Here is a 27,788-nt window from a genome sequence, read left to right on the forward strand (position 1 = left end):
ATGCAAAAAAAAAAAAACACCACACATTATGCTACTCAGTTGTTAATGACAAACCAGTGACTCAGCTGGACCATTTTTACCTGTGTGATGTCCAGAAATCCCAATGCTTTTCCCTTTCTGCCCACGCCAGTCCTCTCCTGCACCCTTCTACTCTGCAGGAGTCACTGGAGAAGTCGGGCTACCTGCTGAAAATGGGAAGCCGGGTGAAGACATGGAAGAGGCGCTGGTTTGTCCTGAGACAGGGACAGATTATGTACTACAAGTCGCCGGTGAGACCCTCCTTCCCCAGGGCAGTGTTCAGAAGGACCCCACCCCAGACCCAGTACTGCATGAGAGGAACTGGAAGCAGGGCAGAGGGCAAAGGTCTGGCAGGTGGGGAGAGGAAGGCAGGCCGGGCACCTGAGGCTTTGAACCACACGTGGGACCGTGGGGCTGGTCACTGGTTCTCACAATGAAGTCAGGCATGAGCAGTCACAGCACCTCTAGATGAGCTGGCTCAGTGATTCCATTTCCCTTCAGAAGCCGAGTTCTCATGCCGGGACTGGTAAATGGACTGTTCCCAGGCTGCCCTCACACTGCCTGGATTTTCTAACAGGCGAGCCCGTTACCCCTTCCACCTCTTTCCTACGCTGTTTGGAATTAGGGAGCCTTGGATATTAGGATGTAGTTTGACAGGACCTCCGTGGGGAATCCATGTTCATGTTTTAACAAAGGCAAAAAGGCCCGTCTCCTGTGCAACTCCAGCTGATTGTTAGGGGCTGGCTTGAACACCATGTTGAGGACTCTGGGCTGTACCACTCGATGAGTAGGCATGCTCTGATTGATCAGTCATGCGGCAGTGGCACTAGAAAGGGCGATAGGGATGTATATGCCACCTGTCTGCCACACTGGGTGTAAAGGATACAGAAGAAAGAATTTTAGGGCTTTGTAGCTCAGTAATAAACTAGTGGCTCCTTACCCAATTTTTAAAGGTTTAATCTATACTTTTTGAAGCCTGGGTCAGAAGGACCCACGTCTCTAATCATTGCACTATTCAGTTAGAACCAGGATCCAGAACAGGTTACCACTCTACCACAGCCCGAGAAAGCTTGGGAATCACTTTGGTCTTTGTCTGTGACCTGGAGTAATATCTGAGGGGAGATGTGCTCTAGGAAGGTCCCAACCTTCTTCCTCCCCATTCCCCTCTTTACAGAGTGACGTCATCCGGAAACCTCAAGGTCAAGTGGAACTGAACTCGCGTTGCCAAATTGTTCGAGGGGAAGGTGCACAGACATTCCAGGTGCACATGCTCCTAGCAGCTGGCGTTTTAGATAGAAGAGGTGCTGGGCTTGGATGTGGCTACAACAGGAACAAAGATGGGGCAAAATGAGCATGTATGAAAGACAGTACATTGACATTGACGTGTGATCCTGATTTGTGAGTATGAGGAAGGAAGGTAGAGGAGGCAGAATGTGAGAGATGGAGTGAAGGTAGGAGAGACAGGGAGAAGAAGATGAGGAGGAAAAGGAGGGAGGGAGTACTGGGGTGGGACGAAGGAAGGCCAGGTGGGCCAGAGATCTGTGCCACCTCAGAGCCAGGCCCCTGTTACTCCATCCTCCTGTCTCCCTGCCCCCGGCCCCCAACCCCTCACTTCTCCACAGCTCATCTCCGAGAAGAAAACCTATTACCTGACGGCTGATTCCCCCAGCCTGCTGGAAGAGTGGATCCGAGTCCTGCAGAGCCTGCTGAAGGTCCAGGCCATTGGGCCTCCAGCCCTGCCCCAGGCTGGCACCAAGCCCACCGTGAAGGGCTGGCTGACTAAGGTATGGGTGGGGTTGGGGGGAGGAATGTGGCCCTCCTGAGAGTCAGGGGAGCTGGGGGGGTGGGGGGTGGGGGTGGGGTCCCCCCGACACACAGCTCCTTTCTCCAGGAAGTTCCTCACACTGATTAGCAGTGGTCTGAACCACACATGGTGATGGTACATGATTCTCTGAAAAAATAGGGGTCAGGGTTGTTAGAACAACAGCTGTTCTCAAGACAGAGGAGGGAAAGGAATGTCTTGGACCCACTTTGAGGTCATTAGGAGCTGCCCCCCACCCCGCACCTTGTACCCAGCACGCCTCAGAATGAATAGTGGGGAGCTGTGACCTCAGCAAGGTAGGTCTATCGTATCTCAGGCTGCCCTAAAGACATTTAATTAGGGTTCTTCTGGTCGCGAGGAGCAGAGAAGCACTTGTTAACCTCAAGAAGAGGGAAGTTAATGAGGACGTGCGTTAACTAGGCCAGAACGCCGTCAGGAGCGATGTGTGAGCCAGCTCAGTGCCCACAGGCTCTCCCTCTGCCTCTCCTTCCCTGTTCAGTCCGTGTTCACGTCCATCTCCTCTGCCCATGTGCAGTTTTCTTACACTTCATGATTGCACTTGCCCAAGGGCTTTAGCCGGTCATGGTCCTTCCCTCCCAACTCCAGCCTCTGATGACTGGCAAGTTCTTCTTGTGATCATATTCCTGGGACAGGATGTCTGGTTGGCCTGGTCAATCTTTTAATGGCAGGTCACAGAAGGATGGCTGGGTTATCACGTAGTACATACCATGGGCCCTAGCTGTGAAAAGGCTGGTTCCATTAGGAGGGAGTCTGGGTGGCATCTGAGTTTGACCTGGTGTTGACCTAAGGATCTGAGATGGACCAGGGGTTTTGAAATCTGCTTCCTTGTGTCTTCTCTTTGCCAGTCCTGGATTTACTTCTGAGGTCACCTGGTTCTAATAATGCTGGTTTGTTTCTGTCTTAACAGGTCAAGCATGGCCACTCCAAGCTGGTCTGGTGTGCTCTTGTTGGGAGAACCTTCTACTACTATCGAAGCCATGAGGACAAGGTACTTCCTGGCCTCCTGACAGCTTCCCCCAGACCAGATTCCTGTGGTTCCATGTCCTGGTGGAAGGCCTCAGCTTTACCCTCTACCCAACCCAGCCCCACAGCAAGTACAAAGCCTGCTGGCTGGACCCTTCTAGAGTGTGTGACCAGTGTGCACAGCCCACAGATTCTGCGTCCATGGTCTCTTTATTCTTCTCCAAGCCCACCTCAGCCAGGGAGCTGTAGTCTCCCCGGCGCCATCCTGTCATCTGTCCACACCCATGATTCCTAGCCCTACAGGGCCCGAGGGTTCAGAGAGAGGAGACTCCTCCGTCCCCCACTGGCCCTCCCATTCACAGAAGGCTCACATCCACAGCGACCCCTGGGCCATCTGCCTGTGCGGGACGCATGCATAGAGGAAGTAGATCGATCCTGTGACTCGGACGAGGACTATGAGGCTGGAGGAACCAGGCAGCTGCTGTCTTCCCACTGCACCCTGGTGATCCACCCACCGGAGCACAGCCCCACCTACCTCCTTATTGGCACCAAGCATGAAAAGGTAAGAGGGGGCTGGGCCTCCACGGCCAAACTTGGACCTGTGGTTCTCATCTTCTTTCTCTCCTGAGCTTCCCCAGATTCAACTTTATTTCCCTCCTGGACATTTTGGCAACTAGTATTTCCTGACTGGGAATATTCTTTGTATTGAATTCATTCCCAATGAACAGCATCTCTTCATTGGGGCCATGAGATGGAAGGAACCACAAGCTTAGGAACTTGGGTTCATGTTCACCAGATCCTGAGTCTTTCCTCTTAGAGACCAGTGGCCCTTGTGTCAACCAAACCAGCTGAACCTCATGCTGGGCTTGGCCCCTTCAAGGAAGCTCCCTTGGAGCTCCTGCCTCTATTCTTCCCCAGCCCAGTCCCATCAGATGACTTTCCATCCTCTTCCAGGATACATGGCTTTACCACCTCACAGTGGCTGCAGGTGGCAGCAGTGCCAAGGTGGGCACTGCCTATGAGCAGCTCATTGGAAAGCTGATGGATGGTGAGGGAGACCCAGGTAAGGCAAGGGTGGCCAGCACCGCTGGGGTGGAGGCTGGTGGCTGGGAAATTGTTGGTCAACAACCCAAAGAAAGCACTACTGTACCCTGAGGCTGCTTTAAAACCGTCTAAGCCGGAGAAGGGCATACCTGTCACAAGCTGCAGGACCCCAGTTTCTGGTGGGATACTAGGGAGACCACTCTGAATCTGGGGGAGTCATCTGGGGAGCAGACTTTCCAGTGACCTGGGTCAATGTTTTACTTCGTTCACTGCAACTCTGTTGGCTGGGCAGAGGGTTGAGGAAAGGTGGCTGGTTAATCTATAGTTAGAGTTTGTTAATAAATGAAGCCTAAACTGGGATCAGGCTAATCTCAGCCTGAGGCATTCTGGGGTCTTTATTTCACTACCGATTCTCAGGACCCTGAGGATGTAAGGGCACCCACCACACACACTGCTTTACTGCTGCTCTGAGGCTTGTTAGTTCCCGGCTGATATACGCTTCTCCATCCAGACCTGATACTGCAGGGACGGAGCCTCCCCTGCACGTGCATGCTTGCACTCACATGTCCACACCTTGCACACTCACCCCTACTGCAGCCCCACGAGCAAAGCAGTAGCTGCCTTGTGTAAGCCATGCTTGTGAGAGTGCTGAACACAGTGCACAACTGCACGCCCCACACTCTATGGGTATACACCCAGCATGGCCCATGTGTCCAGACAGTTGAACCCCCCAACCCCAATCTCCATCTTCCCCACGGATCAAAGTGGGGGTGGGAGTGGGAGTGGGAGGTGAGTCCCCGCCTCGGTGGTAACCGCTGCTGCTGTCTGGTGCTGTGCTCTGGGCAGACTCCCCGCTCTGGAGGCACCCCATGCTGTGCTACAGCAAAGACGGGCTGTACACCTCCCTCACCACCCTGCCCTCCGAGGCCCTGCAGACAGAGGCGCTCAAGCTCTTCAAGGTAAAATGGGAGCAGAGCCCAGGATTGGTGGCGGCACCCTCCCCCTGTGCCCAGGCTCTGCCTGGAGCAGCTCTGCCCATCATGGTGGCCCTGGGGTGAAGGAGACCCATGCAGTTAGGGGGTAGCTCACAGGGGGATCTGAAGAGGAAGGGAAAGACGGTCCCATGGGGTCCCTGCCATGTCCTTTGTGGCGGGGAAGCCAGACACTCTACGACTCCATTCATGGGCCCTTGGGAAGCGCCAGTGAGACAAGGAGCTCCCCTCTTCCTGTTCACTATAGGACCTGAGAGATTCTGACCTATTTTAGAGTGTTCTTTGTTCCCCTCTGAATATTCCATCTCTTAAAAAAAAAGAACATCTTGCTTATGTAATGGAAACAGTCAAAGGAGGAAAGATCCCATCCTGAGTAGCCCTCCCAGTGAGCACAGGTGCTCTCTCTCCAGCAGTAACCGTGCTCCCTCCTAGGAGGGGCTGTCTGCAGCAAACTGGGGCCTCCTTCAGCCCTGGGGGACGGCCCAGTCTGTGCCCTGTCCCAGGGGTCAGTAATCAAGGGACTGTCGGTCCACCTGTGCCCCCGACATTTCCCTGCCAGTGCTGCCAGCTCTTTGTCAATGTGCCCGTGGAAGCCGCCTCAGTGGACTACCACGTGTCCTTGGCGCAGACAGCGCTGCAGGTCTGCCTGGTTCACCCTGAGCTGCAGAGCGAGATCTACTGCCAACTCATGAAGCAGACCAGCTGCCGCCCGCCTCAGAAGTGCTCCCTCGTGCAGGTGGGCATCCCTGGGGTGGAACAGCCGACAGGAGCCGTTGGCAAGGGCTGCCCAGGAGGTGGGAAAGGTGGAAGGAGGTGACCGGGCAGGCATCCTCTGAGCCTGGCAGTCAGCGGGCAGCCTCGGTGCTCAAAGCTGCCTCGGTACCGCTGCCCTCTCCGGGCCCCTTCTGGATGTCTGTGTACAGTCAGGTTGCGTGATTGCTGTTCTGGACAAAGCCTGACTGAGCTGGCCATCCTGGTGCTCACAGAAGGTTGGGGGCTGTGGTTTGGAGAGGGTGCTGACAGCTCTGAGCTCAGGACTGTGATGGCAGCAGCACTGGAGACTCAGCCCTCACTCACCCGACACTTCCTGTTCCCCCGGCAGTGCTGGCAGCTCCTGGCTCTGTGCGCCCCACTGTTCCTGCCTCAGCACCACTTCCTCTGGTACGTCAAACAGCAGCTCCAACGCCATGCAGATCCCAGGTGAGTGAGCCAGTTTCCTCTGCCACTCTAGCACTACTGGCTGGCATGATGGAGAGGGCCGCAGGGGACACCAGGATGGATCAGATCACCCCCGCCCTCTGAGATCTGCACAGTGGTCATGGAGACTTCACCCGTTACTGTGGATACAGATGGGCACGTGGAGATCCGGGCATGCCTGGGCTCCTCTGCACACCAATCCACATACACATGGATGCTTTGTGGTGCTCTCATGAGAAGCTGCAGTGCCCCCAAATCATCCCCAGATTTTCATCCTCTGTTGCCATGTTCTCTGGTTTCTGGAGAAAATATCCGAGCCAGCAACCCGCAGCAAATAGACCCCGAATGACAAATCCATACCCTAGACCAGTCTTCGGGGCTCTTACCACAGCCGGTCCAGCTGCAGGTTTGGTCGTGCAGGTAGCATCTGGGTAGGGAGCCAGGGTGTCGAAGTGGCAAGGAAGAGTAGATTCCTTGTGTTCCCTTCTGCCTTCGCCTGTCTTTTCAGAAATGAAACCGGCCAGTACGCCACGTACTGCCAGCGGGCGGTGGAGCGGACGCTGCAGACTGGGGAGCGGGAGGCCAGGCCGTCGCGCATGGAGGTGGTGTCCATCCTGCTGCGCAATCCCTTCCACCACTCCTTGCCCTTCAGCATCCCCGTGCACTTCGCCAACGGGACCTACCAGGTGAGGAGGCTGCCATGCTCCCTGTCCTGCGTCTTCTCACATCACCTTCCCAGAGGAGAACACCTTTGGGCCAGTGGGTGTTCAGCTTCCTTATGCCAACCAGCCAAAGGACGGGCCTGGGTTTTGGAGGAGCGTGGAGGTAGAAAGGAGCTTGATTCACAAAAGTGCTTCACTATTTGGGGCCTGGGAAGTGGATCTTTTGACCCCACTGCATGAACAGGGACGCTGAGACACTGACCAAGAAAGTGGCATGAGAAAGGGCTTCCAAAGGCGTGCCAGTAAAGGAGGAACAGAGCTTATGTCTGACTCCAGCTTGACAACGGGCAGGCTCCTCCCTTAAGCACTCACCCTCGGCACATGGAAACCAGCTTTCTTTGGCCTTTGTGTTCGCCCTTGCTCCTTTCAGCTCTGCCTTTCCACCTCCCAGACACAGATCCCTCCATTAGCCCCATGAGCCCCTCCCAGGAAGCTCCCTCTCCCGGCAGGTGGTGGGTTTTGATGGCTCCTCTACAGTTGACGAGTTCCTCCAGCGGCTGAACCAGGAGATGGGCATGAGGAAGTCATCCCACTCTGGCTTTGCCCTCTTCACGGATGACCCTTCTGGCAGGGACCTGGAACACTGCCTGCAGGGGAGTGTCAAGGTGATGTCCCCCTCCTGAGCGCCCTGGGCTTTGAGATTCTGTGGGGAAAGAGCCCATCTTCTGGGGGCCTTCCTCAGCCTGTTTGGGGCCGAGCACAAGGTATGCCCCGAGGCCAGCATTTCTGTGCCATCCTAAAATGAGCCCGTGCGGGCAGAGGAAAGCTGTTTGTGCCCGTGTCTCTGGAGAGCACATTTCCATATCCCTCCCTCCCTGGAGAGGCTGTGCAGCTTCCAGGGGAAAAACTGCTTCTCAGCTCAGTGTAGGAAGGGCCAGGAGGCACTTCTCAGCAGCAGCCCCACCCGAGCAGAGCTGGTGCCAGTTACATACACGCACTCGCAGATGGACAGCTGTGTGCCTACACCCCCTGGATGTCATGCTGTACGCTGGCACCTCACTCTTACCCCGTCTGCCAGGGCCTGTGCTGTGCTTACAGGTTCAACCATATTTTAAAGAGGTAGATCCTTATATGACCTCCGTAAGTAAAGGCCCTTGAGTGGGATTTGAGCCCTGTGTTGCAGTAGGGTCTGGGGTGAGAGCCTTGGGGCACTTGGGGTGTCTGGGAATGTGCTGTAGCACTTGGTGGGTGAGTGTTTTAGCTCCAGTGCCCGCTCTCTTTATGTTAACAGGACAAAGGCTTCTATAGTCTTGTACCATTGCCTGGAAAAACTATGCCCCGTACCTTGTTTGTAAAGGTCTGGGCGTCTGTCAGGCTTTGTCTCACAGTAGGTCTCTGGGTGTATTTGTTAAAGAGGAGAAAGGCAGTCAGTGGAATGGAAGTGGAGCAGGTGATAAGAGGCGAGGGTTTTGACTGGGGCCTGCCTAGCCTCTGGGAGGCCTCCTCAGATGTTAAGGCAATGTGGGGATTGTTCCATGGTTTGCTGCTCATCCCATGCCCGGGGCTACACCTCTGTCTGTGAGGAAGTCGCAGGCTCCTTGGGTCCTGGGAACACGAGGCCCCAGGCCAGCCTGCTGATGGAGGACCATCACTCACCTCTGCCCCCCTGCTCTGCCCGAGTCCAGCCCTGATTGGACCTTGTTCCCCTCATCAGGGGCTTTTCTGACATTCCTCTTTTGCCTCTTCAAGATCTGCGATGCCATCTCCAAGTGGGAACAAGCCCTGAAGGAGCTGCACAGCGGAAAGTCTGAGGGTGGCACACGTGTCGTGAAGCTGATGTACAAGAACAGGTCCTGAGCGCTGCCCAAGGAGGGACCACGCATGAGGGCTGTCACTGGCCCCCACCTGGGGGCCTGTCCTGCACAGGCAGGGGGCGCGCAGATATAACACTGCCTGGTGGTCATTAGCTGGGGGCCCAGGCTGGCTCTGCTGGTCTCTGTGAGACCCTGGGCGGCTCAGGTTCTCAGTCCCTATACCGTGTCTGCACACTCACACATGCGTGCACCACACACACACACACATGACACACACAACCTGCCTCCAGAAAAGACAAACCTCTGGGGGTGGCTGCATGTGTTACATTAGGAGAGTGAGATTTTGTCTGAGCACTAGATATTTAAGGCTAAAGAATAAATCGTTCCTATACCAATTCCAGGAAATACAGAAGGAGACATCTTGATTTTATATCAGTTGAATAAGAGAAGTCCATCTCAGATATGTCTCCAGGCAAATAATTTCCATTAGTCTCTTGGAATCTTAACTCATCCAGCTCCCTAATAAGCTCTGACTCCAAGTGCCAGAGTTCCCTCACCAAAGCCAGTAAGTCTAATGGTAAATTCAGAATTAACCACACGCTGCTGTTGCTACGAGATCTGATGGCCCTGCATATGCTCTGTGTCATGCTTGGTTAAGTTTTTCTGGAGGCAATGGAAACTAGGCTCACAAGTTGTATAAAGAATGGTCTCTTTCTTTGAAAATCAAGATAAACAGGTGCCAGGACAGCCTCCTCCGTTTGGGATCCCGGCTGAGTCCTGGCTTCTCCCTCTCCTCCCTGTAGGCTGTACTTCCGGAGTCAAGTCAAAGGGGAGACAGAGCGGGAGCGGCTGCTGCTCGCCTCCCAGACTAGTGGAGAGATAGTGGCAGGGAGGTTTCCTGTCAACAAGGAGCTGGCTCTGGAGATGGCCGCCCTGATGGCCCAGGTAAGGCTCTGTTCAGGAGTCAGGAGGCTCAGGAGACTTGGGCTCGCGGGTGGAATGCGCCACGTAGCTGGAAACGGGAGAGTCTGCAGACCCCGAGGTGCCAGAGAGGGTGGCCCTGCTGCCTGTTTACCTGGCAGAGCACCTCCCTGCAGAGGCAGGCGCCGTGCAGACTCTGGACGTGGAATCCAGAGGCCTGGGTTTGAATGCTAGCCACCTTCCCGCTGTGAGATCTTGGCCAAGTCACTGTACTGGTCTCTGCTTCAGTTTCCTTTTTCATATACTGAAAACAAAAATACCTCCCTGCCTGCCCCTACAGAGTTGTACAAAGTACGATTCTTAGATGACGTATGTCACATAATATTTGTGGTAAAACATGTCCTTACAGCTGTCAAGCATTGTATGTGAGCTAGGAAAGGGAACCCACATTCAGACTTTGACCCTTCTTCCTGTTACCTTTAGGAGTCTGTCTTGCCAGAGGTATCTGGGATTCCTTCATGGTTCCCATGAGAAAGAGTCTGGATCTACATGCTGGAGAGGAAAGGGAAATAAGAGTTGATCTTTAATATAATAGGCATTTATTGAATACTCTATAGAGGGCCCTGTGTTAAACATTTTATATGTATTACCCTATGTAGTTCTCAGCCCCACTTAATAGATTAAGAAGTTGAAGCTCACAGAGTTTGACTTGATCAGGCATACAGAGCTGGTAAATGGCAGAGCCGGGATTTGAGCCAGGTGTCTGACTCCAAAGGCCACATTTGGAACACTCTGCTATCCTGTAGGATCTGTAACATCTTCAATCCTGTATCCCACATTTTTGGACTGGAAGCCAGAATTTCTATATTGTTTTCCCTTGTCTGCCACAAATTAACTGTGTCTTTGGATAAGGCACTTAACCTTAGCTGCAAAACAAAAGTTGATCTGGATAGTCTCCAATATTCTCCGGCCCTAAGGTTGTTTCTCTAGTGTCTGTGAAACTTGAGTTAAAGCATCTGTCTGTTCACAAGACATGTTTTCCCATCCATTCATACCTCACCAAGAAAGGAATGAAATAATGGTTTGTTTCACCTCTCAGCAGCCCCCCACCCCATCCACATCCAGGTTCCTGACTTGTCCCCTGTGTGCTTCCACCGCAGGTAGAGTACGGGGACTTGGAGAGGCCCACACCGCCGGGCTCTGGGGGCACACCCCCCACCAAGGCTCAACATCACCTTCAGCAGGTCCTAGACAGGTTCTACCCAAGGCGCTACAGACATGCGGGCCCCCCTGAACAGCTGAGGTAAGCTGCGAGGTCTTGTGGGGAGGCACGGGCTGCAGATCCGGGGAAACCTCGGAGCCGTGGTGGAAACATGGCACCACTTCTCTCCATCCATCCGAACCAGGCACCTGGCCGATCAGCTGACCACAAAGTGGGCAGCCCTGCAAGGCTGCTCCTCTCCTGAGTGCGTCCGCATCTACCTGACAGTGGCCCGGAAATGGCCCTTCTTTGGTGCTAAGCTCTTTGCTGCTCAGGTGAGTGTAGGTGGTTTCCAGCAGGAGTGGTTACCACACCCTCAGGAACCCCCAAACTTTCTCCTGGATTTGGTGAAGTTTGAGCCAGTTGTCAGCAGTGCCGGCCTGCACACTAGCAACCACCAGGGGTCGCTATCTCTCCACCCATTTCTTGCCTACTCCAGATTTCTATGCTCCGGAGCAGCTGTGATTCATTGCTTTTGGGCCAGCATTATTTCTGGATGACCCCCAACTTTCCTTTATTGACTTCTTTCCCAATCCTACCCATGAAAAAAAAAAGATAGGATCAACTAATTCACATACAGGGTTCAGACTTGATATGTATCCCTCTTAAGAATGCTTTTATTTTAAAAGACGTTTGAACGATAGAACAACATGAAACCTAAATACATCTCTACTGACCTAGCACAGCCACAGGGGAATCTAACTCCTCAGGCAACTGTTAATTTCTCCTGCGTGAAAGCCAAGTGGCCAATAGTAATTTCAGTTGGAACTTTTCTTCACCGGGTATCTGGTGTGCATGAACTCTATATAATCACGGAGAGGACCCTGTCCTCAAAGCTGGAGCATGACCGAGTTCACTGAGGGCACAGATGAGACAACAGACATTCACTCATTCATTCAACAAAGAACTGTCGAGCGCCTGCTATGTCTCAGGCAACGTGCTGGTTGTCTGAGGTTACAAGAGGTGAGCAAATCAGACATGACCTTTGCCTCCATGGAACTTCCCTTCCAGTGGGGGAGATACATATTAATCAATTAATCACACATTCTCTCTCTAAATAGATACATATATTTTACAAGCTGTCACAAGTGCCATGAAAGAAAAGTACAGGGGTGTTATACAAGCATATAACACAGGGACACACTTGGTCTGGGAGGTTGGGAAAAGCCCCTGAAGAAAATGATGTGTCCACCTCTGTCCCCAGCCTTTTGGGTAGGTAGGAGAGATGTAGCTGTGAAAATTAGTCATTCTAGGAATTGTCCACCAAATAGTCACCTTTCTCCCTACTAGCCCTTGAGATTGCATTGTCTTCCTAACTTTTTCACAGTCCCTAGGAAACTGGTTGAAGCAAGATGCGCTTCAGCAGGAGAGCCTGTGGGTGGAATGCTGTCAGTTTCTGAGAGCCAGGAGAAAACAGCCTGTTCTCATTGCCCAGGACAGAGCAGCCAGGACCGGCCTTTGTTCTGCAGCAGGAACAAAGTGTACTGTGTTCTGTACTGTGGCAGGATGGGCTACAGGTACTGCAAGAAAGTGATACTCTCCCTCCTGGGGGTAGTTAGAAGGTGGCCAGAGCCCCAAGCCAGCTGCTGCCTGCCACGAGCAGCCTGTGTACTCTGGCATGCTATACAAATGCCATCTTCTGTGTTTTCCAAAAAGAGAAAAAAGTTAGAAATCACTGCCTAGCAGATCGCTGGATGTGCCTTCTTCCTCAGAAAGCTCTAGTGGTCAGAGTTCCTAGCTGTGGCTACGTCTGATCAGATTTTCCTGTTTCCCCAGCCTGCACAGCTATCTTCCAAGGAGAACGGTCTGGTGTGGATTGCTGTGAATGAGGATGGTGTCAGCATCCTGGACCACAACACTATGGTACAGAAGGATGAGGGCTTGCTCCCTGACCCCTCCTTCTCCTGAACAGTATCTTTTCTTCTCCTGTCTGGACTCAAAAGGCCTGAGCTATGTAACCATGGTCCCCTATCCCCACCCTCTGCTCCAGCGCTGCCGTCCTCTAGACCAGACACACCTTGTACACATTCAAGATGTAGATCTGCAAAGTGTGACCACTTCAGAGTCCTCACTTCGTGGTCTCAAAGAGACCAGAGATGTTGGCTCCTAGCTCAGGAGGCAGGTGGAAAGTTTCCCCAGAACTAACTGCCTCTTTTCCTGCAGCAAGTGCACATCACTTATCCCTACTCTTCGGTGATGACCTTTGGTGGCTGCCGGGATGACTTCATGCTTGTGATTAGATCCACTCTGGACCAGAGCTCTGGAAAAGGACACACTGAGAAGCTGATCTTCCGGATGGCTGCTCCCAAGGTGGGTCTGAGAGCTGCTAAAACATTCTGCTCTGATGGGGTATGATGAGGTGGGCTTGGAGCTTAGACAGGAAACTAGGGCTCTGACAGTGCTCTAGAAAGGCCCTGCCCCAAATGAAACTTTTGGCCTTGTCTATCGCTAGTACTCCAGAGGGCTCCGGTGGGTGGCAGCTCAGCCAGCACTGCTGAGCTGGCCGGTGGAGGGGCTGGCTGGGGAGGGGACGCGCTCTGGTCCGGCTCCTCCCACACCATTCCTGTTGTCTTCTTCCGTTCGGCCAGCTGCAGCACCACGCAGGCTTGAGCCGGGCGCCCACTTGCTCCTTCTTCTTTGCAGCCGGTCCAGGGCCAGGGCAGCTTCCTCTTCAGGGTGCTCTCACCTTACCTTGGGTGCTGCTGTCCCAACACCAGTCACAGAATGGGACAGTCTGCACATGCCCCTCCTTCCCTGTGGTCTTGAAGATGGTCCAAAGACCTGTTTTGCCTTCAGGGCCTTGTTCCTACTCAGCACAGGAAGAGTTGACTGGCAAAGATAACAATTCCAGAGACTCTGAAACTGAAGTTCTCATGTATAGTTTTTGACTTCATTCTAAGTAACTGGAAACCCTGTTGTTTTAATCCTAAAGTTGGAGTTTGGCAAACCTCCCCCTTCTTTCAATACCATCTGTGCCAAGGGAGCAGGTGTACAGATCCCTTCTTCCGGGGAGGCCCCCTGGCTTGGAGACGATCAGATTGGAATGTTGGTCCTCCTGTTCTCAGGAGGTCCTGTGCATCTCAGGACCTCCAGATGCCCATTTGACTAGGTGTTCAAACCTCACAGTAATGATCCCCTTAGGACGTTCTCTCCTGGGTGGGTATTTTAAGAGATGAGCTAAAGCCCAAGAAGGTTGTATACCCAGCGCAACAGCTCGTGAGTGAGAAAGCTAGGATTCAAGCCAGGGCCAGTTCAGTTCCTTTCTCTGTTGTCACTTAGATTGCAGATGTGACCTTTATCATGGCCAGCTACATGAACCACTGCTCCACAGCGGTGAACGCACCCACCCACCCGCCTGCTGCCTGCCAGCCATGGGAACTGGACCGACGACAGTTCTTCACTTCTGCTCCATGTGCTGCCAAGGGGCCAACGTTGCTGTGAATATTTCTCCTACCCCCTTCCTCACCACCACCTAGTGCCTCTGAGATGAGAGAGATGTATCCGGGGGTACGATACTACTGTGATGGGTCTAACCCGCCCCAGTTTGCCCTGTGAAATGTGTGTTTCAGTGTCCACGAAGCCTTTACTGTCTCGGTGCCTTACAGTGCTTCAGGGCTAACCTTTAATGATCCAGACCACTCTTTTTTTCACAAGAATACTGAGCTCTGGATGCCGCCTGATTCTCCACACAGACAGGGACGGCCCACTGTTACTGGTTACTGAGGGCATCAGTGCTGTAAGTCAGCGTTTTCTGCACTGATCCTCTCAGGGAGACTAATTTTTTTATATTGTATATGGCACTTATGTGGGGATTTATACTTGAAGTTTTCCCAACATCCCCGAACAGGAGAGAACTAAAATTTCCAATTCACCTGAACTCTGACAAAAGCCAAGAACTCACTAAAACTGGACTTCCTTTCCCACATGGGAAAGCTGCTTTCGGTAGGGCTGGAGGAAAAGCAGTAGACTTCCTTTGCCCATCCCCTGCTGCACATGAGCAGGCATCGGCGGCGCCCTCTGTGGGCAGCACTTGTCTTTGCAGGACAAGGCGCCGTCTCGGCTGAGACTAAGCTGTTCTCCTCACACTGGACTGTTACTCCAACTGAGTATAAGGGCAGGGGGTAGGTCCAACCTGACCCCTGTCTCATTTTAATGACTGAACAGGGCTCAGTGAAGGCTGTGCTTACTACTGTGGGACAAGGTGGTTGTCACTTGCTTCCTTTTCTTTAAAGACCAAGCAAATGCACTCTGCTTTTTGCTGCTCCGTGAGGCCACCAAAGATGAGTCAGAAACAGAAGACCCCTCCTGTGGGTCTGGATTTGCTCCTCAAGACTTCTGGCAAACTTGCACTGGGAATTATTTTGAGGGCCGAGCACACATGTGATTTCTGTCCTAGCTTAAGAGCATCAGGTGGAAGAAATGGAAACTTTTACCTTTTGCCTTCCTGATGATACCAATATCCTCCAAAACCAAATAAGACCTTCTGTTGAGGGCAGAGATGATCTTTGTCTCCACTCCCCTCAACAGGAAAAAAAAAAAAAAAGACGAAAGAGTTCATTCATACTCTGATTTTTACAACACTGGAGAAACTGAGTTTTTATTTCATAGCTCTAAGGCAGTCTTACCATTTGTCAAGAAAGTGCTGAGCCAACTGTATGGGTTTGGCAGGAGCATTCAGGCACCAAGCCTTTAACCCCAACAAAGTGTGTGTATGTTGCACACTGCAAAAACTGTGAGGCTGGAATTAGTTTTTCTGAACACCTCAGCTGCTGTAAGCTTCCCCTCTCTCGCCCTTTAAACTGACAAGCATGATTTTTTAAAAAAAAAGCACATCAGAGTGTCTCCCTCTTCTAAATGAACTTGACTTTGCCAGGCTGGCAATTTTACAGCTGTCTCCCGTTTCTGTTCCTGCCTTTCTCTCAGGATTTGGGATGTAGCTGAGACATTTCTACCTCGAACAAGTCACACGTCACATGTCCCACAGGCTCCAGAATAAACCCTCTAGGGCTGGTGTAAAAGGCAGAAATTACAGCTTTGGCTTTATAATATCTTGAGTGTCTCTAAGGCAAATAAGGATTTATCACCTACCTGGGAGTTTAAAAAAAAAAAGACCCCAAAGAAAATGTAAGCAAGAACAGAGCTATGTTTGTATTGAATTTGGGGGTCAAGCTATTTCCTGCACCCTGTCTTCTTCCCAACCCTCCAGGAATCCTTCCTTAGTTTATTAACTTTACACAGAAGAAACTGCCTTATAAGCAAAGGCTTCTATACTATGCATGTTTATTCCTCTGTAATGTATCTGGAAACCAAAGTCAAATTTCTGTCTGGCCTTTCATCTCATCCCTCTTGGCAAAAGAAGTTTCTGAAGCCGTAGACAATGCTGAGTTAACAAGAGTATTTATTAATGTGCTTGACACCCATGACTGAAATGCCACGATCATGTCTGTCCATAAAAAGCAGCTGTCTGAACCAAGAAATTATTGTGTATGTTTTAGAAGGAGATCTGTTTATTAAGAGAATCATCATAAGTTAACCCTTTACAGAACACAGGAGCAAGGTGGACAGAGACTACTCTTTTGTAAGACATTTCTTCCTACTAACCAGTACCTGAAGGGCTTGCTTTTTTCCCTTAACTTTTACACAGGGGTACTGTGCAGTTGGAAATTATCTTTCTCACGAGATCTGATGTCAGTTTCCCATTCTTGCTCCACAAATTTCAACAAAAAGTAAACCTGAATGTGCTTAGGGATTTCACACGGTGCTCTTTGTCAACATTACTTCTGACGTACTGTTTCAAGGTCTCTCCTCAGTTGGCAAAGTAAACAAAACCCTACAAGGGGAACATTAAGTACACGTAAATACTTTGCTCAACATCACACAGTAAGTTAGGTTTCCAGTCACCTGCTCCATGACTCGGAGATCCACTGCATCCATACTGGTTCCTCGGACTGTGTGCACGTGATGGGTTAGAACACAGAAAACAAACCAGCCACGTGGCTTCGCAGTCACCTCCCCTGGAAGACAACACTGGTCTTCTGAGTGCTGGGACTCACAGGCTTGTGGAGGGTGCTTTCTGGTGTGCCAGGATCTCCTGGCAGCTCTTGTACACTTCAATCAAGCAGTCCAGCCGGGGCTTGGCACTCTGAATTCCAAAGAGGAGAAGTGCAGAGTCAAGGTGAACGTAAGACAGTGCTTAGTGGTGCTGCACCCATGTGCAGCCTCAACTCCCACCCACATCCGGGGGTCTCAATGGCACCGCTGTGGGCTCAGGGAGGCAGAAGTTCAGGCCTCGTAGCATCATGCTGGGAGGAGTCTCTCACCAGGCCCACAGCCTGGCTGTGAACTGGGGGAAGCAGGAGCTCAAAAGACAGTTTTTAATCTGTCTAAGTTTCACGACCTCCACCTAAGAGCAGGCAAGAGGAATAAGTATCTAGATTCTACTTGACTAGCAGAGGAGATAGACAGTTAAAAACAAGAGAAAATCCTGATAGGTAATACAAGGAAATATGAGAAGTCTCTGTCATTTAAAAAGATACAGAAATATAATAACTCTAAACTCCTTTACCTACATACTGAGCTAAAAACTAGCCAAACCCACTGTTAGCCAAGACTATAGAAAAGCAAGTACAAATTCCCAGAAGTATGGTAAAGTTGCCCAATCTCTGGAGCCGAATCTCAAAAACTGTTAAAATCTATGAAACTATCCATAAGCTTTAATAAAATAATTTTAAACTAGAATGTAAAAGAATTTTAGCTTAGCTGCCTTAAATCCTTTGTGAAAAAGGGTAGTGAGGCAGAGTTAACTGCATAAATACTTTATATGCCTATAAAATAATTTATTATGATCTTGTTTGTATAAGTGGTTTTTTTTTTTGTAAGAGCAAAACAAAAAATAACCTGGACATAATTTTAAAAGCTAGCAAGAGTGGCTAAATAAGCTGATACTCGACATGATGACATAATTATTTAAAATAATAAGTATAATGGCCTTTGCAGATGCATGAAAATATGCAAATTTAAAAAGCAAGACACAAAATAGTGCGTAACAGTATGTGCAAATCAATAACATCTATGTAAAGTCCCACATTGGTAGACTGACAGAATCTAAGTCAATGAATGATGGTGTATAGGTAGTAGTTGCCATATGTTTATTTTTCTTCCTAAAATTTGCATAAATTCATAATATTTCTGAAAGCCTTATTTGCCTCAGAAGGGAACTTCTGAAATAACTAAACTCTCACTAAAAATAGCCCTCAAGAATCCTCAAATACTCCTGACAACAGAAGTTTTATTCCCACTGGACATAAGGAGCAGTGGATGTGCAGAGAGGAGGGGAAAGGTGGAGGTTTTCTTTGGGGAAGGAATTTAAGAAAAGTATTCTGTGCTCACCTGGAAGAGAGGCACTACTTGGGATATTCCATGTGGTTCCACTGGATCCTTCAATAAAATGCAGAGGTAGTAAATCACCTTCTGCTGTGAGAAAGTAAACCAAATAGAGATCTAAGTGAAATTCAGTTTCCTTTTTCTTCAAGGGAAGGAAGGCTCAAAACTTTTTCATAAATGAGATAACACTTGATAGTTTTGAAATGAGGGAGAGGTATATTCTCATTCTTTAATTGAAAAAAAGACAAAATGACAACCCTATCCATGAAAAACTGCTGTCTCTTTAAAAATAAAAGACCTATGTTTTTAATGCAACTTTCACTTTTTATGGTTTATAGACATGCCAGCCAAAAAGAAAACACTGTAAGTACTAGAACAGAGAGTCCTTAAGTTTAATTCTGTGGCATCAGTTACTTTAGGTATTAAGACTCAATTTAGATCCAGGCATACCCCATGCCCTACCTTTACTACTTAAACACTTACCATATAAATAGCCTCATTAATGACAACATCCTTCACCTTGCCCATCTCAATGAAAGTGGTGCTTTCTTTGCCTGACGCATAGGATGAGGTCATCTGGATGCCAAGGGAATCAATGATTAACAGAGTCTCCTGATCAATCTTCACAAAATGGAGGTAACCAAGCAGGCCTAAGAGGGTGATGAAGATGGCAGCAGAGAGGACCATGCTGTTCTGAAGAGAGAGCCAGATACAGGCAGTAAGATTACCAAGTGGTCCTCCACATATATCTCTGCCGTTTAATAAGTCAACTCTAGGCTTTCTTCCAAAGCCTTCATTCGGCTGTGAGTTGAACAGATGGGAGGAACATACATGGAGGAAGAGGAAACTACTTTTATTTGGGCTCTGCAGTGCTAAGAAAGTGAGTGATGAAATACATCCAGACAACAAATGGATAGGTCTAGGGAGGAGAACCTCCATCAGCAAAATCTCCACCATCACACCATTCTTAGATTTTCCCTTCCAAAATGGCAACTTAAGGACTCAGACCTTTTCTCAGACTCCATCAATAAAATATATAGCAAAGTCACAGACTGAATAGTAAGAAAATGCTTAGCACAGTGAGGCAGATAACACTCAACAGCCACTCCTCCTTCCTTATAGAAGTTGGAGTGGATCATGACTGGTTCCCACTCCTGCCAATGACTGGTTTAGAAATGGACACATGACACAACTCTAGCCAATGAGATGTGAGGGAAGGCCTTCTAGAGGGGTTTCTGGAAAACGAAGTTCATCTCAGAAAGAGATCTTAGGAAGAGAAGATCCCTTCATGCTGAGGTTTTGATGCGGAACTACTAAGGCCTCCGCCAAGCCATGTGGAGAGCTAGGCTGAGGACAAGTACAGTCCACCAAGGATGGAAGAGCAGAAAGATGAAAAAGCCAAAATCAACCGAGCCTCTTACACACTCTAGAGCTCTCCTTCATCCTCACTCCTTGTTTTGTTAAATAATAGAGATCTTTCCATTTAGGGCTCTTTTAGTTGTTTTGGGTTGTGAATGACTGATGTGTTAAGGCTGACTAGCTGAAATGACTAACTCATCAGTTAAGGGCCCCCAAATGGTATTTATTTGTTTGATTCAAGTTTACAACCTTTTAATGTTTCTAAAGCTGAAATGTGTTTTTCTATTGAGGTATGTTTCTTTCATTTTCTGGCATGTTTTCTCTTTTTTTTCCCCCCAAAAGCTATTATTTAGAAGGATGGCACACACAAAACAAATCATTGATGACCTAGAATCAAAAGAAATTCAGTAATTTTTGACTGTTATTCCTTGAGGGCATGAAGTGTTCTATTAATCTCTGTTATTGACAAGACATCCTCTTTGGCCTAACTTTAGTCAAAGTCTTCTAAGCGCTGGACCTTGCTGTCCATCTTCATTGGGCCTGCATTGTCCAACAAGCTGTAGCAAGGATCTTTGCTACAAGTTTAGAGAGGACCCTCACCCTTTAATCTGATCATCCTGGAGTACCTTCAGCAAGAAATCTGTCAAATCAGCTTACCCAGAATCCCTCTTTACTCCTGATGTTTCCTTTTAGTAATTTTCCATCCACTGACTGCACCCTACCCACACAAACACACACCAATTTCTGGCTTTAAATTCCCACTGGTCCCTGCTGTATTCAGAACTGAGCCTAATTCGATACTGAGGTTTCTCTTCTCCCACTGCAAAAGTTTCTGAACAAAATCTGTTCTTACCACCCTACTGACCAGCTCTGGTTTTCCTTGAAAGTACCTTTCTACTTCTTTCTACATAACACATAGTTAAGTGTTAGATCAGGGGTCTGCAAACTATTTGGATCTGTGATCCATTTCTGTCTGATCCACCTTGAGTTAAGAATGGTTTTTACATTTTTTAAAGGGTTGGGGTTTTTTTAAAAATATATTTTTATTGAAGTATAGTCAGTTTACAATGTTGTATCAATTTCTTTAAAGGGTTGTTAAAGAGAAAAAAGAAGGAAAAAGAAACAGAAGAATATGAGGCAGAGAACTGTAAAGCCTAAAATATTTACTATTTGGCCTTTCAAAGAAAAAGTTTCCTGACCTCTGTGCTAGGTAATTGTTGATTAACAAATGGAGGATGGAGGATGGAGAAATCTATGCACTGGGTCTCTGATGATTCAGAAATATCTACTTTTGAGTTAATTAAATGTCTAGTATCTAGTACAGTGTCTTGTACATAGTGTGAACTGAATAAGCATTATGGAAGAGTGGAGAGAGCTAAAACTCAGTACTGGCCCTTACAGATTTATTAGAGGCAAGATTAATAGACATAAAATATTTTTGGAGAACACTATGATACCGACCAGAATTGACTAAGAAAGCATTAAAAGAGATAGAGAAAGCAAGAGATAGATTAAAGCACACAGGAATATCGCATGAAGACTTAAAAGGAAGCAGGATTTAATTGGTGCAGAGGAGGTGGTGGTTATTACGAGATATATTTAGCTGTGAAAAGGAAGGGGGGAAGAACATTCCAGGTTGGAATAAGGAAGGGAAAAAAACCCCTAGAATTCTAATAGAACTGTGAATTCAAAAACTGGCAGGAAAGAAGGGATGAAGAACAATATATACTTAGGGGATTTAACCCATATCAGCTTTTTAGTAAAGTAATCCCCACCCAAAACTTCATTACCTGCATTTTTTACGCTTCATTTTTCTTTCTGAAATTCTAATAATTCAATATTCACTTGGGTAGAAGTTAAGCCACACGTTTTAATGAATTCCTTCATCAGATTTCTTCTTATCCTGGCTGAGATCCATTACTCTGATTAATAGTTTTGAATAGGAAGAAAGATAAGAAATTTGGTGGGGGGGTGGTTTAGTTCAGTGCATGCTCAAGGCCCTGGGTTCAATCCCCAGCACCTTCATTAAGTAAATAAATAAACCTAATTAACCCCCCCCCCCAAAAGAAGTTTTGGTACACAGAGCCCTTAAAAAGTGTTGCAGTGGAGTTTAAAGGAAGACGAGGTCTCTGAGCCCTGGGCATTTGATAGGGGAAGTGGGATATACCAGGATAAGACAGAGAAGTACAAAAGGGAGCTGGCATAGAAACAGACTCCTATTTAAAAACTGTGCCTCAGCAAGCCCTCCCCAAGAAGACGTTATAGTATAGTAGTGAAAAAGAAATGGTTTCAGAGTCAAACAGCCCTGGATTTGAAGCCCAGGTATGCCACTTACAGGCTTCATCACTATGCATAAGTTATTACTCTTTCTGAGTCTTGGTTTCCCTCTAAGGCTGAAATGAGGCATTCAGTAAAGCAGCTGGCACTCAGTGGGCATTTAATAACGGATATATATTCCCTCCTCCTCAAATGACTACATGGCCAGAGTTCAGGCTAATATTGAAATTCAGCTGTATTATATATTACATCTTTTTTGGTGGAGTGGGAAGGACTGTCCTGGCAAGTTAACCAATTCAACTGACTTATGAACAAACTTTTAGACACAATTTGGTACAATTAGGGCCGTCTTTATTTTGCATATACTTATACTAAATTACCACGCTGTGAAATATGCTCTGATGGCAAAAAAGCTAATGGATGCAGTATTGGGAACAATACCCAAATTATAGAAGTAAATAGCCCTGCTGTACTTAGCTCTGCCCAGATCACTCCTGGAATAATGTATTCAATTCAGGGCACTGCATATGAAACTAAATTCATCCTGAAAAGGGCAATTAGGATGATTCCTTATATTTGAGGGCTGTCACAAAGCTACTGCATGTGACTCTCACAATATTGCAAAGTTGGCATGGCAGACACAAATTCCATTTTAGAGATGTGAAAACTGAGGCTCAGAAAATAGGAATGCGCCTGGAAACAGCACAAAAACCACCCATCTCCAAAATTTCACAATTCTTTAGAAAACACTTAAAGTCGGGGAAGGGACTGTGAGAAGGCGGGGGTTAGCCTGTCTTGAAAAAGATTAGGAAGAACTATCACATTTGCGTGTGTGAACTGTGGAGGCAAAGAGTTTCTAGAAGGCTGTATAAGGTGCTGTTAGCAGTGACTCCTCCGAGGAGTGGGAGTGATGGATGAGGACGGCCCACTTAGTTCTCTGGACTCTTGGAACTGAACTACATGAGTATGTACCACACGGAGCACATGGAAGTTAAAGTTTTAGGCTGTCGTACAAGGACTAGATACGTGCTGGATGGAACCACGGAGCAGAGCAGCGATCTATGAGAGGGATAAAATACAGGAGCACAAACTTCACTAAACGTAAGGAAAAGAGCTGTCTAGAAGCGGCACGACGCCCCCAGAACCAGCGAGTTTCCGCCCTCCAAGCCCTAGGATTGTAGGCAAGTCTGGCGAGAGGTCTGGGTTCGACGCTAAGACCCTAATGACCCTTCTAAACCCGAGCCCCCGACCCCGACCGAGGGAAGGGGCGGACTGGCCTTACCTCGCAGAGGGTGAAGAGTCCGTAGGCCGCCAGCCACACGGTGCAGGTGACAGCGGTGAGCGAGCGCAGGGAGATCCGAGGGCAGCTGAGGCAGAACTCCCGGCAGGACGGGGAGTAGTAGCGGCGCTGCAGGGCCAGGCGGCCGCCGCAGATATCCGAGAAGCTCTGCTCGTCCTCCATGGCTGGCTCCCCTCAACCCGGCCGCGCCGCGCCGCTCTAGCGCGCCCCCCTGCGTCCTCTCGCCGGCTCTGGACCCACTTCCCGAGAGCAGGGATGGCCACGCCCCTCCCCGCGCCGCGCGCAGCCGCAGTTCCGCGCCGACAACCGGGCCCGGGTTCTAGGGTTACCTGCTGCAGAGTGGTAGAGGGCCAACGTTTCAGCGGACAGATTAAAACCGCAATTAAGTACGTTCTCTCGACAAACTGACTTCTATTTCTAAACCAAAGTACGCCCCAAGGGGACAGTCTGCAGGTATTTATTCCACTCATTCATTCATTCCGGTGCCAGGTAGTTTTAGGTGCTGAGGGCACAGAGGTGAACGATACTGACAACGTCCCTGCCTTCAAGTAGTTTCCTTCCTTTTAAGAGAAAGAATATGGAATAATTTCAGAGTGCTGTTGGCAATAATATGACCTGCAGGGGTGGCTTGGTGACTTTCAATAGGGTAGTCAGGAAAGTCTGTCTGAGGAAAGACCCTGGAGCTGCAAGGAAAAGGAGCCAGACTGGTCTGGGGGAGTTCTGGAGGAGGAACTTGCTGGAAGCAGGACCAGGAAAGACAAAGCCCCCGAGGCTGGAACACGGTTGGTTTATTGGAGGGATCAAAAGGTCGGAGACACACGGAGAAATGTAGTTGGAGGTTGGGGAGGTAGGTAGGGGTCCGATCCAGGAGGGTCTTGTAGGGCCTGGTAAGGAGTTTGGATTTCACTGCCTAAGACTTCTCTCTCCCAAACCACTGCGTGGAGCATTGTGTAGGCAGGCAAGTCCTGGCTGGGAGGTTAGCAAGAGGAGAAGATGCAGAAGGTATGGATAATAAAATTGCTAAATTCCTGAGTAATGGTGGCCTGTGGGTTCCCTTTTTTTACTTGAGATGTGACTCAAGAGTGCCTGTGTGGCCCCGTTAAAAGAGTTATGGTGCCTTAGCTCCGAGGCAGCATCATGTATTGAAGAATTAATCCTTTTGTGTATAAAGATAAATGGCATAAAAGTCTCAACAGCTTTGTCTCCTAATGAAAGTCAGTTTCAGTTCCTCCATCTTCAAACAGGATTTTATTTACCTTTTTCTCCCCCAAAGGGTTTTCATCAAGCATTGTTTTGTTTTTCCGATTTTGTTTCTGTGCCCTGAATCTTACCAAGCAATACACACCTCTTTTCTTGTGACTATCATGTGATGTCTTCTATAATTATAAAAGTGATGTTTGCTTATTGTGGAAAATTTGAAAAATACAGAAAAAAAATTTTAAACCATCCATATTTCAACCATTTAGAGATAAACATGGTTGATAGTTCTGATTATGAATGTAGGCTACAAACCAATTAGTATTGGCAATACTTGTGATTATTGTCACCGATAGAAACCACAGATATTTTCACTTCACAGTAATTCTTATCTCAAAATGTCATTTCCATTCATCACTACTTCAAAATTGCAGTAATTATTAGACCAACTACTAGATGTTGTTATTTAATGTGTCAACAGGGACACATATTACCATAAGACATTTAAAAATTATTCTGGTAACTATATTTTAATTCAGTTGGTTTTCTTTGAAATCCTGTTTTTTTATTCATTTTAAAACATCATGATAAGGAGTCCATTAGGTTTAACCAGACTTACAGAGGGTCCGTGGCACACAAAAAAAGTTAAGAACCTATGCAGGCTCAGAAGTTTCACAACTATAGAGTCATAGATAGAAAAAAGACACCTAAATGTACTTAATTTTTTGAATAGTAAATTATTAGGGATAAATAGTGTGGTGATATAATTCCAAAATCTTTATAACCACTTGGCTCTGTCAGATCACAGCATCATCTTAAATCTCTTATGCAGTTTGGGACCTCAGTAGAAATTGAAATCTATGTATTTGCTGTTTACTTAGATGCCACCTGGGATATGAAGTGACAAGTTCTCATGATTGTGACTGTGTAAAAACAGCAAGGAGTGATTTTTTTAGCTCTCAATGTTGGATTTCAAAGTATTCACAAGCCTCAAAAGTTCAGTAGAACACATAAGCAAGGAAGGGCAGGCTGATGAAAAGAACTTAGACTTAGCACTTGGCAAGTTTCTCTGAGGAGGTTTAATATCTTTTCTGCAAGGTCACTAAAGGGGGTGCCACAGCTAATTCCGTAGTGAATTCAGTTGTGGAGAAGCAGAGAGGAGGCATGAGAAACTCATGTACTCTGTATTTGTCAAGGCAGACTAACTGCTATTAAAATAAAATGTCAGTGGCATAATACAATAAAGGTTTATTTATTGTCTGTCTACAGTTTCACTTAGGTGCTCCTGGTCAGATGACCTGTGATTTCTGACAAGTGGTGATTCAGAGACCCAGGCTCCTTCCATCTAGTGGCTTCACGATCCACTGGGGTCTTCTCAGGGTCCCCTCCATTGGAATCTCTGTATCTCTCCAACAAATGAGGGGTACGAATGGAGAATCATGCATGGGGGGTTTTTATGGCCAAGACTTCAACACACATACCATTGGTCAGAACTATTAAACATGGCTATCATGCCCAGTGGGGAAAGAAAAATGATTTGGTGAACAATTGGCCAGTCTTTGCTACACTTTCCAAAGGGTTCTGGCAACAAGAACCAGGCAATGTATTTGAGAGAATTGAGCATTGTGGTGGCAGTATACAGGATTAATCCGACGTACTTTTGATAAAATGGGTAGTATTTCAACTATTGAAGTTCTTCTTGGAAACTGAGCATCCATGAATATGAATAGTAAGAAAAAAATCTAGCCAAAGAATTCAGTTAACTTTTTATCTATATGGCCCATGCTGGATTCTTAAAAATCTTCTATAGAGCCTTCGTTTAGTATTTGCTTACACTTATGGATTGAGTAGCTTTTCTAAGAATACTGTCTTATACTGAAGTTTTTATTCTATTTACTTTTTTATGATGCAGCATTAATGATTGTTGCTAGTGTATTAACCAAGAGGAGGCCTCCTTCTATTTAGGACCACTTACCCATAGTGGAGAAAAGCTAGAGGCTCATATAAGTGAAAAGAAATTCCAGTAGGGTTTCTAAAAGAGAAATATTGCCAATTATACCTCAGTTTTTAAAAAGCCGGCAAAAAGAATTCTAAAAACTTGTTGTAGTTTCATGAAATGAATCAGTAAAATAGCTTACTTTGCATAAAAATGATAGATATAACACACTTCATCTTTTCTTGTTTAGAATTCCATTTTGACCTATCTACATAGTGTGAGTGTACCCCTTTGTACGACTTTTTAATGGTTGCTCTACATATTACATTATACGTGAAACTGTTTTAGATAAAACTCAGTCTTCTGTGTTTCTCCTTTACTCTCACACTGCTGCCACACTCACAACACTTCAGGCACCAAATGTTGGGGGTGGGGCAGGGTCCCACATCAAGAGCAATAATTCTCTGTGACACCAGCTCAGAGTCCTACAATTTAACTCAGTTCTGACACTGCCTGGAAATAGCGTTAGATCCCACAAGTTAAGGGTTCGGTCCCATGAGACTGCTCCCCACTTGACTACAAATTAGAGGTTCCCATGACCTCCTCTCCCTTGTATTCAGTTATTTGCTAGAACAGCACACAGAACTCAGGGAAACATTTATGTGTACCGGTTTATTATATAATAAAGGATATGATAAAAGATATAGTGAACAGCCAGATGAAGAGATATAGAGGGTGAGGTATGGGATGGTCCTGAGTGCAGGAGCTTCTGTCCCCGTGGAGTTGGGGTACATCACCCTTCCAGTATGTGGAGGCTTCACCAGTCTGGATGCTCTCCAAACCCTATACTTTTAGACTGTTTTTGGAGGCTTCATCATGTAGGCATGACCAATCATTACATCCATTTCCAGCCACTCTTCCCACTCTGAAGAATGGGATGGGGGTAGGGGCTGAAAATCCCAAGCTCCTAATTATGGTTTGGTCTTTGTGGTGACCAGCGCTCATCCAGGAGTCACCTTATTAGCATAAAAGACACTGCTGTCCCCTAGGAAATCCCAAAGGGTTTTAGAAGCTGTGTGCCGGGAACCAGGGGCAGAGACCAACATATGTGTATTTTCTATTACCTCACAACCACTTATCATAGGCTACTGGTATTGGCATTTTACCAGTTCAAGTGAAGTGGAGAAAGCTTACCTCCCTTTACTCTTCCTCATTTATAATTGTCTTAATATTTCCTCTACATTCATTGAGACCCACATCAGATGGCAGCATCATTTTCACTTGAACCATCAAACACAATTGAGAAAACTTAAGAGGAGAAAGTCTATTGTGTTTACTCCTATTTTCGCTCTTTCCATTGTTCTTTCTTCCCTCTTGATGTTCCAAGATTCTTTTAGTGTTTTCTTTTTGCTCAGAAAACTTCCTTTACCCATTCCTTTATGGTACGTCTCTTGGTGACATTCTCCTAGTTTTCCTTCATTCGAAAAATGTCTTGATATCCCCTTCATTCCTGGAAGATATTTTCCCTGGATATAGAATTCTGGGTTGACAGTTTTCTGTCAGCACTTGGAAAATATTGTGCCACTTCCTTCTGGCCTCCATGGTTTCTGATGGGAAATCT

At 47.7% G+C, this 27,788-nt stretch overlaps 2 protein-coding genes across 3 annotated transcripts in view; one reads left to right on the forward strand and one right to left on the reverse strand.

Moving 5' to 3' along the window:
- The window catches only part of PLEKHH1 (pleckstrin homology, MyTH4 and FERM domain containing H1), a 50,604-nt gene extending 33,044 nt beyond the window's left edge, over positions 1-17,560 (forward strand). For both annotated transcript variants that reach the window (XM_031453903.2, XM_031453904.2), the window contains 18 exons: positions 159-269; positions 1,193-1,279; positions 1,641-1,802; positions 2,769-2,849; positions 3,204-3,386; positions 3,779-3,887; positions 4,715-4,827; positions 5,420-5,596; positions 5,963-6,060; positions 6,566-6,743; positions 7,229-7,384; positions 8,469-8,569; positions 9,337-9,478; positions 10,615-10,757; positions 10,861-10,990; positions 12,492-12,578; positions 12,879-13,025; positions 13,995-17,560. In XM_031453903.2, the coding sequence (XP_031309763.1) occupies positions 159-269; positions 1,193-1,279; positions 1,641-1,802; positions 2,769-2,849; positions 3,204-3,386; positions 3,779-3,887; positions 4,715-4,827; positions 5,420-5,596; positions 5,963-6,060; positions 6,566-6,743; positions 7,229-7,384; positions 8,469-8,569; positions 9,337-9,478; positions 10,615-10,757; positions 10,861-10,990; positions 12,492-12,578; positions 12,879-13,025; positions 13,995-14,156 (2,367 nt within the window). In that variant the 3' untranslated portion in view covers positions 14,157-17,560. The remainder of the gene's footprint in view (positions 1-158; positions 270-1,192; positions 1,280-1,640; positions 1,803-2,768; positions 2,850-3,203; positions 3,387-3,778; positions 3,888-4,714; positions 4,828-5,419; positions 5,597-5,962; positions 6,061-6,565; positions 6,744-7,228; positions 7,385-8,468; positions 8,570-9,336; positions 9,479-10,614; positions 10,758-10,860; positions 10,991-12,491; positions 12,579-12,878; positions 13,026-13,994) is intronic.
- Positions 16,097-23,280, reverse strand: PIGH (phosphatidylinositol glycan anchor biosynthesis class H). The gene is made up of 4 exons (XM_010976612.3): positions 23,017-23,280; positions 18,582-18,791; positions 18,105-18,188; positions 16,097-16,857 (listed from the first exon to the last, which is right to left on the reverse strand). The coding sequence occupies exons 1-4, from the start codon at positions 23,194-23,196 to the stop codon at positions 16,765-16,767; spliced, it is 567 nt and encodes a 188-aa protein (XP_010974914.1). The 5' UTR covers positions 23,197-23,280; the 3' UTR covers positions 16,097-16,764.
- Positions 23,281-27,788: the final 4,508 nt, after the last annotated feature.

The sequence above is a fragment of the Camelus dromedarius genome, chromosome 5, assembly GCF_036321535.1.
Source record: "Camelus dromedarius isolate mCamDro1 chromosome 5, mCamDro1.pat, whole genome shotgun sequence".
In the NCBI taxonomy this organism is placed as follows: Eukaryota; Metazoa; Chordata; class Mammalia; order Artiodactyla; family Camelidae; genus Camelus; species Camelus dromedarius.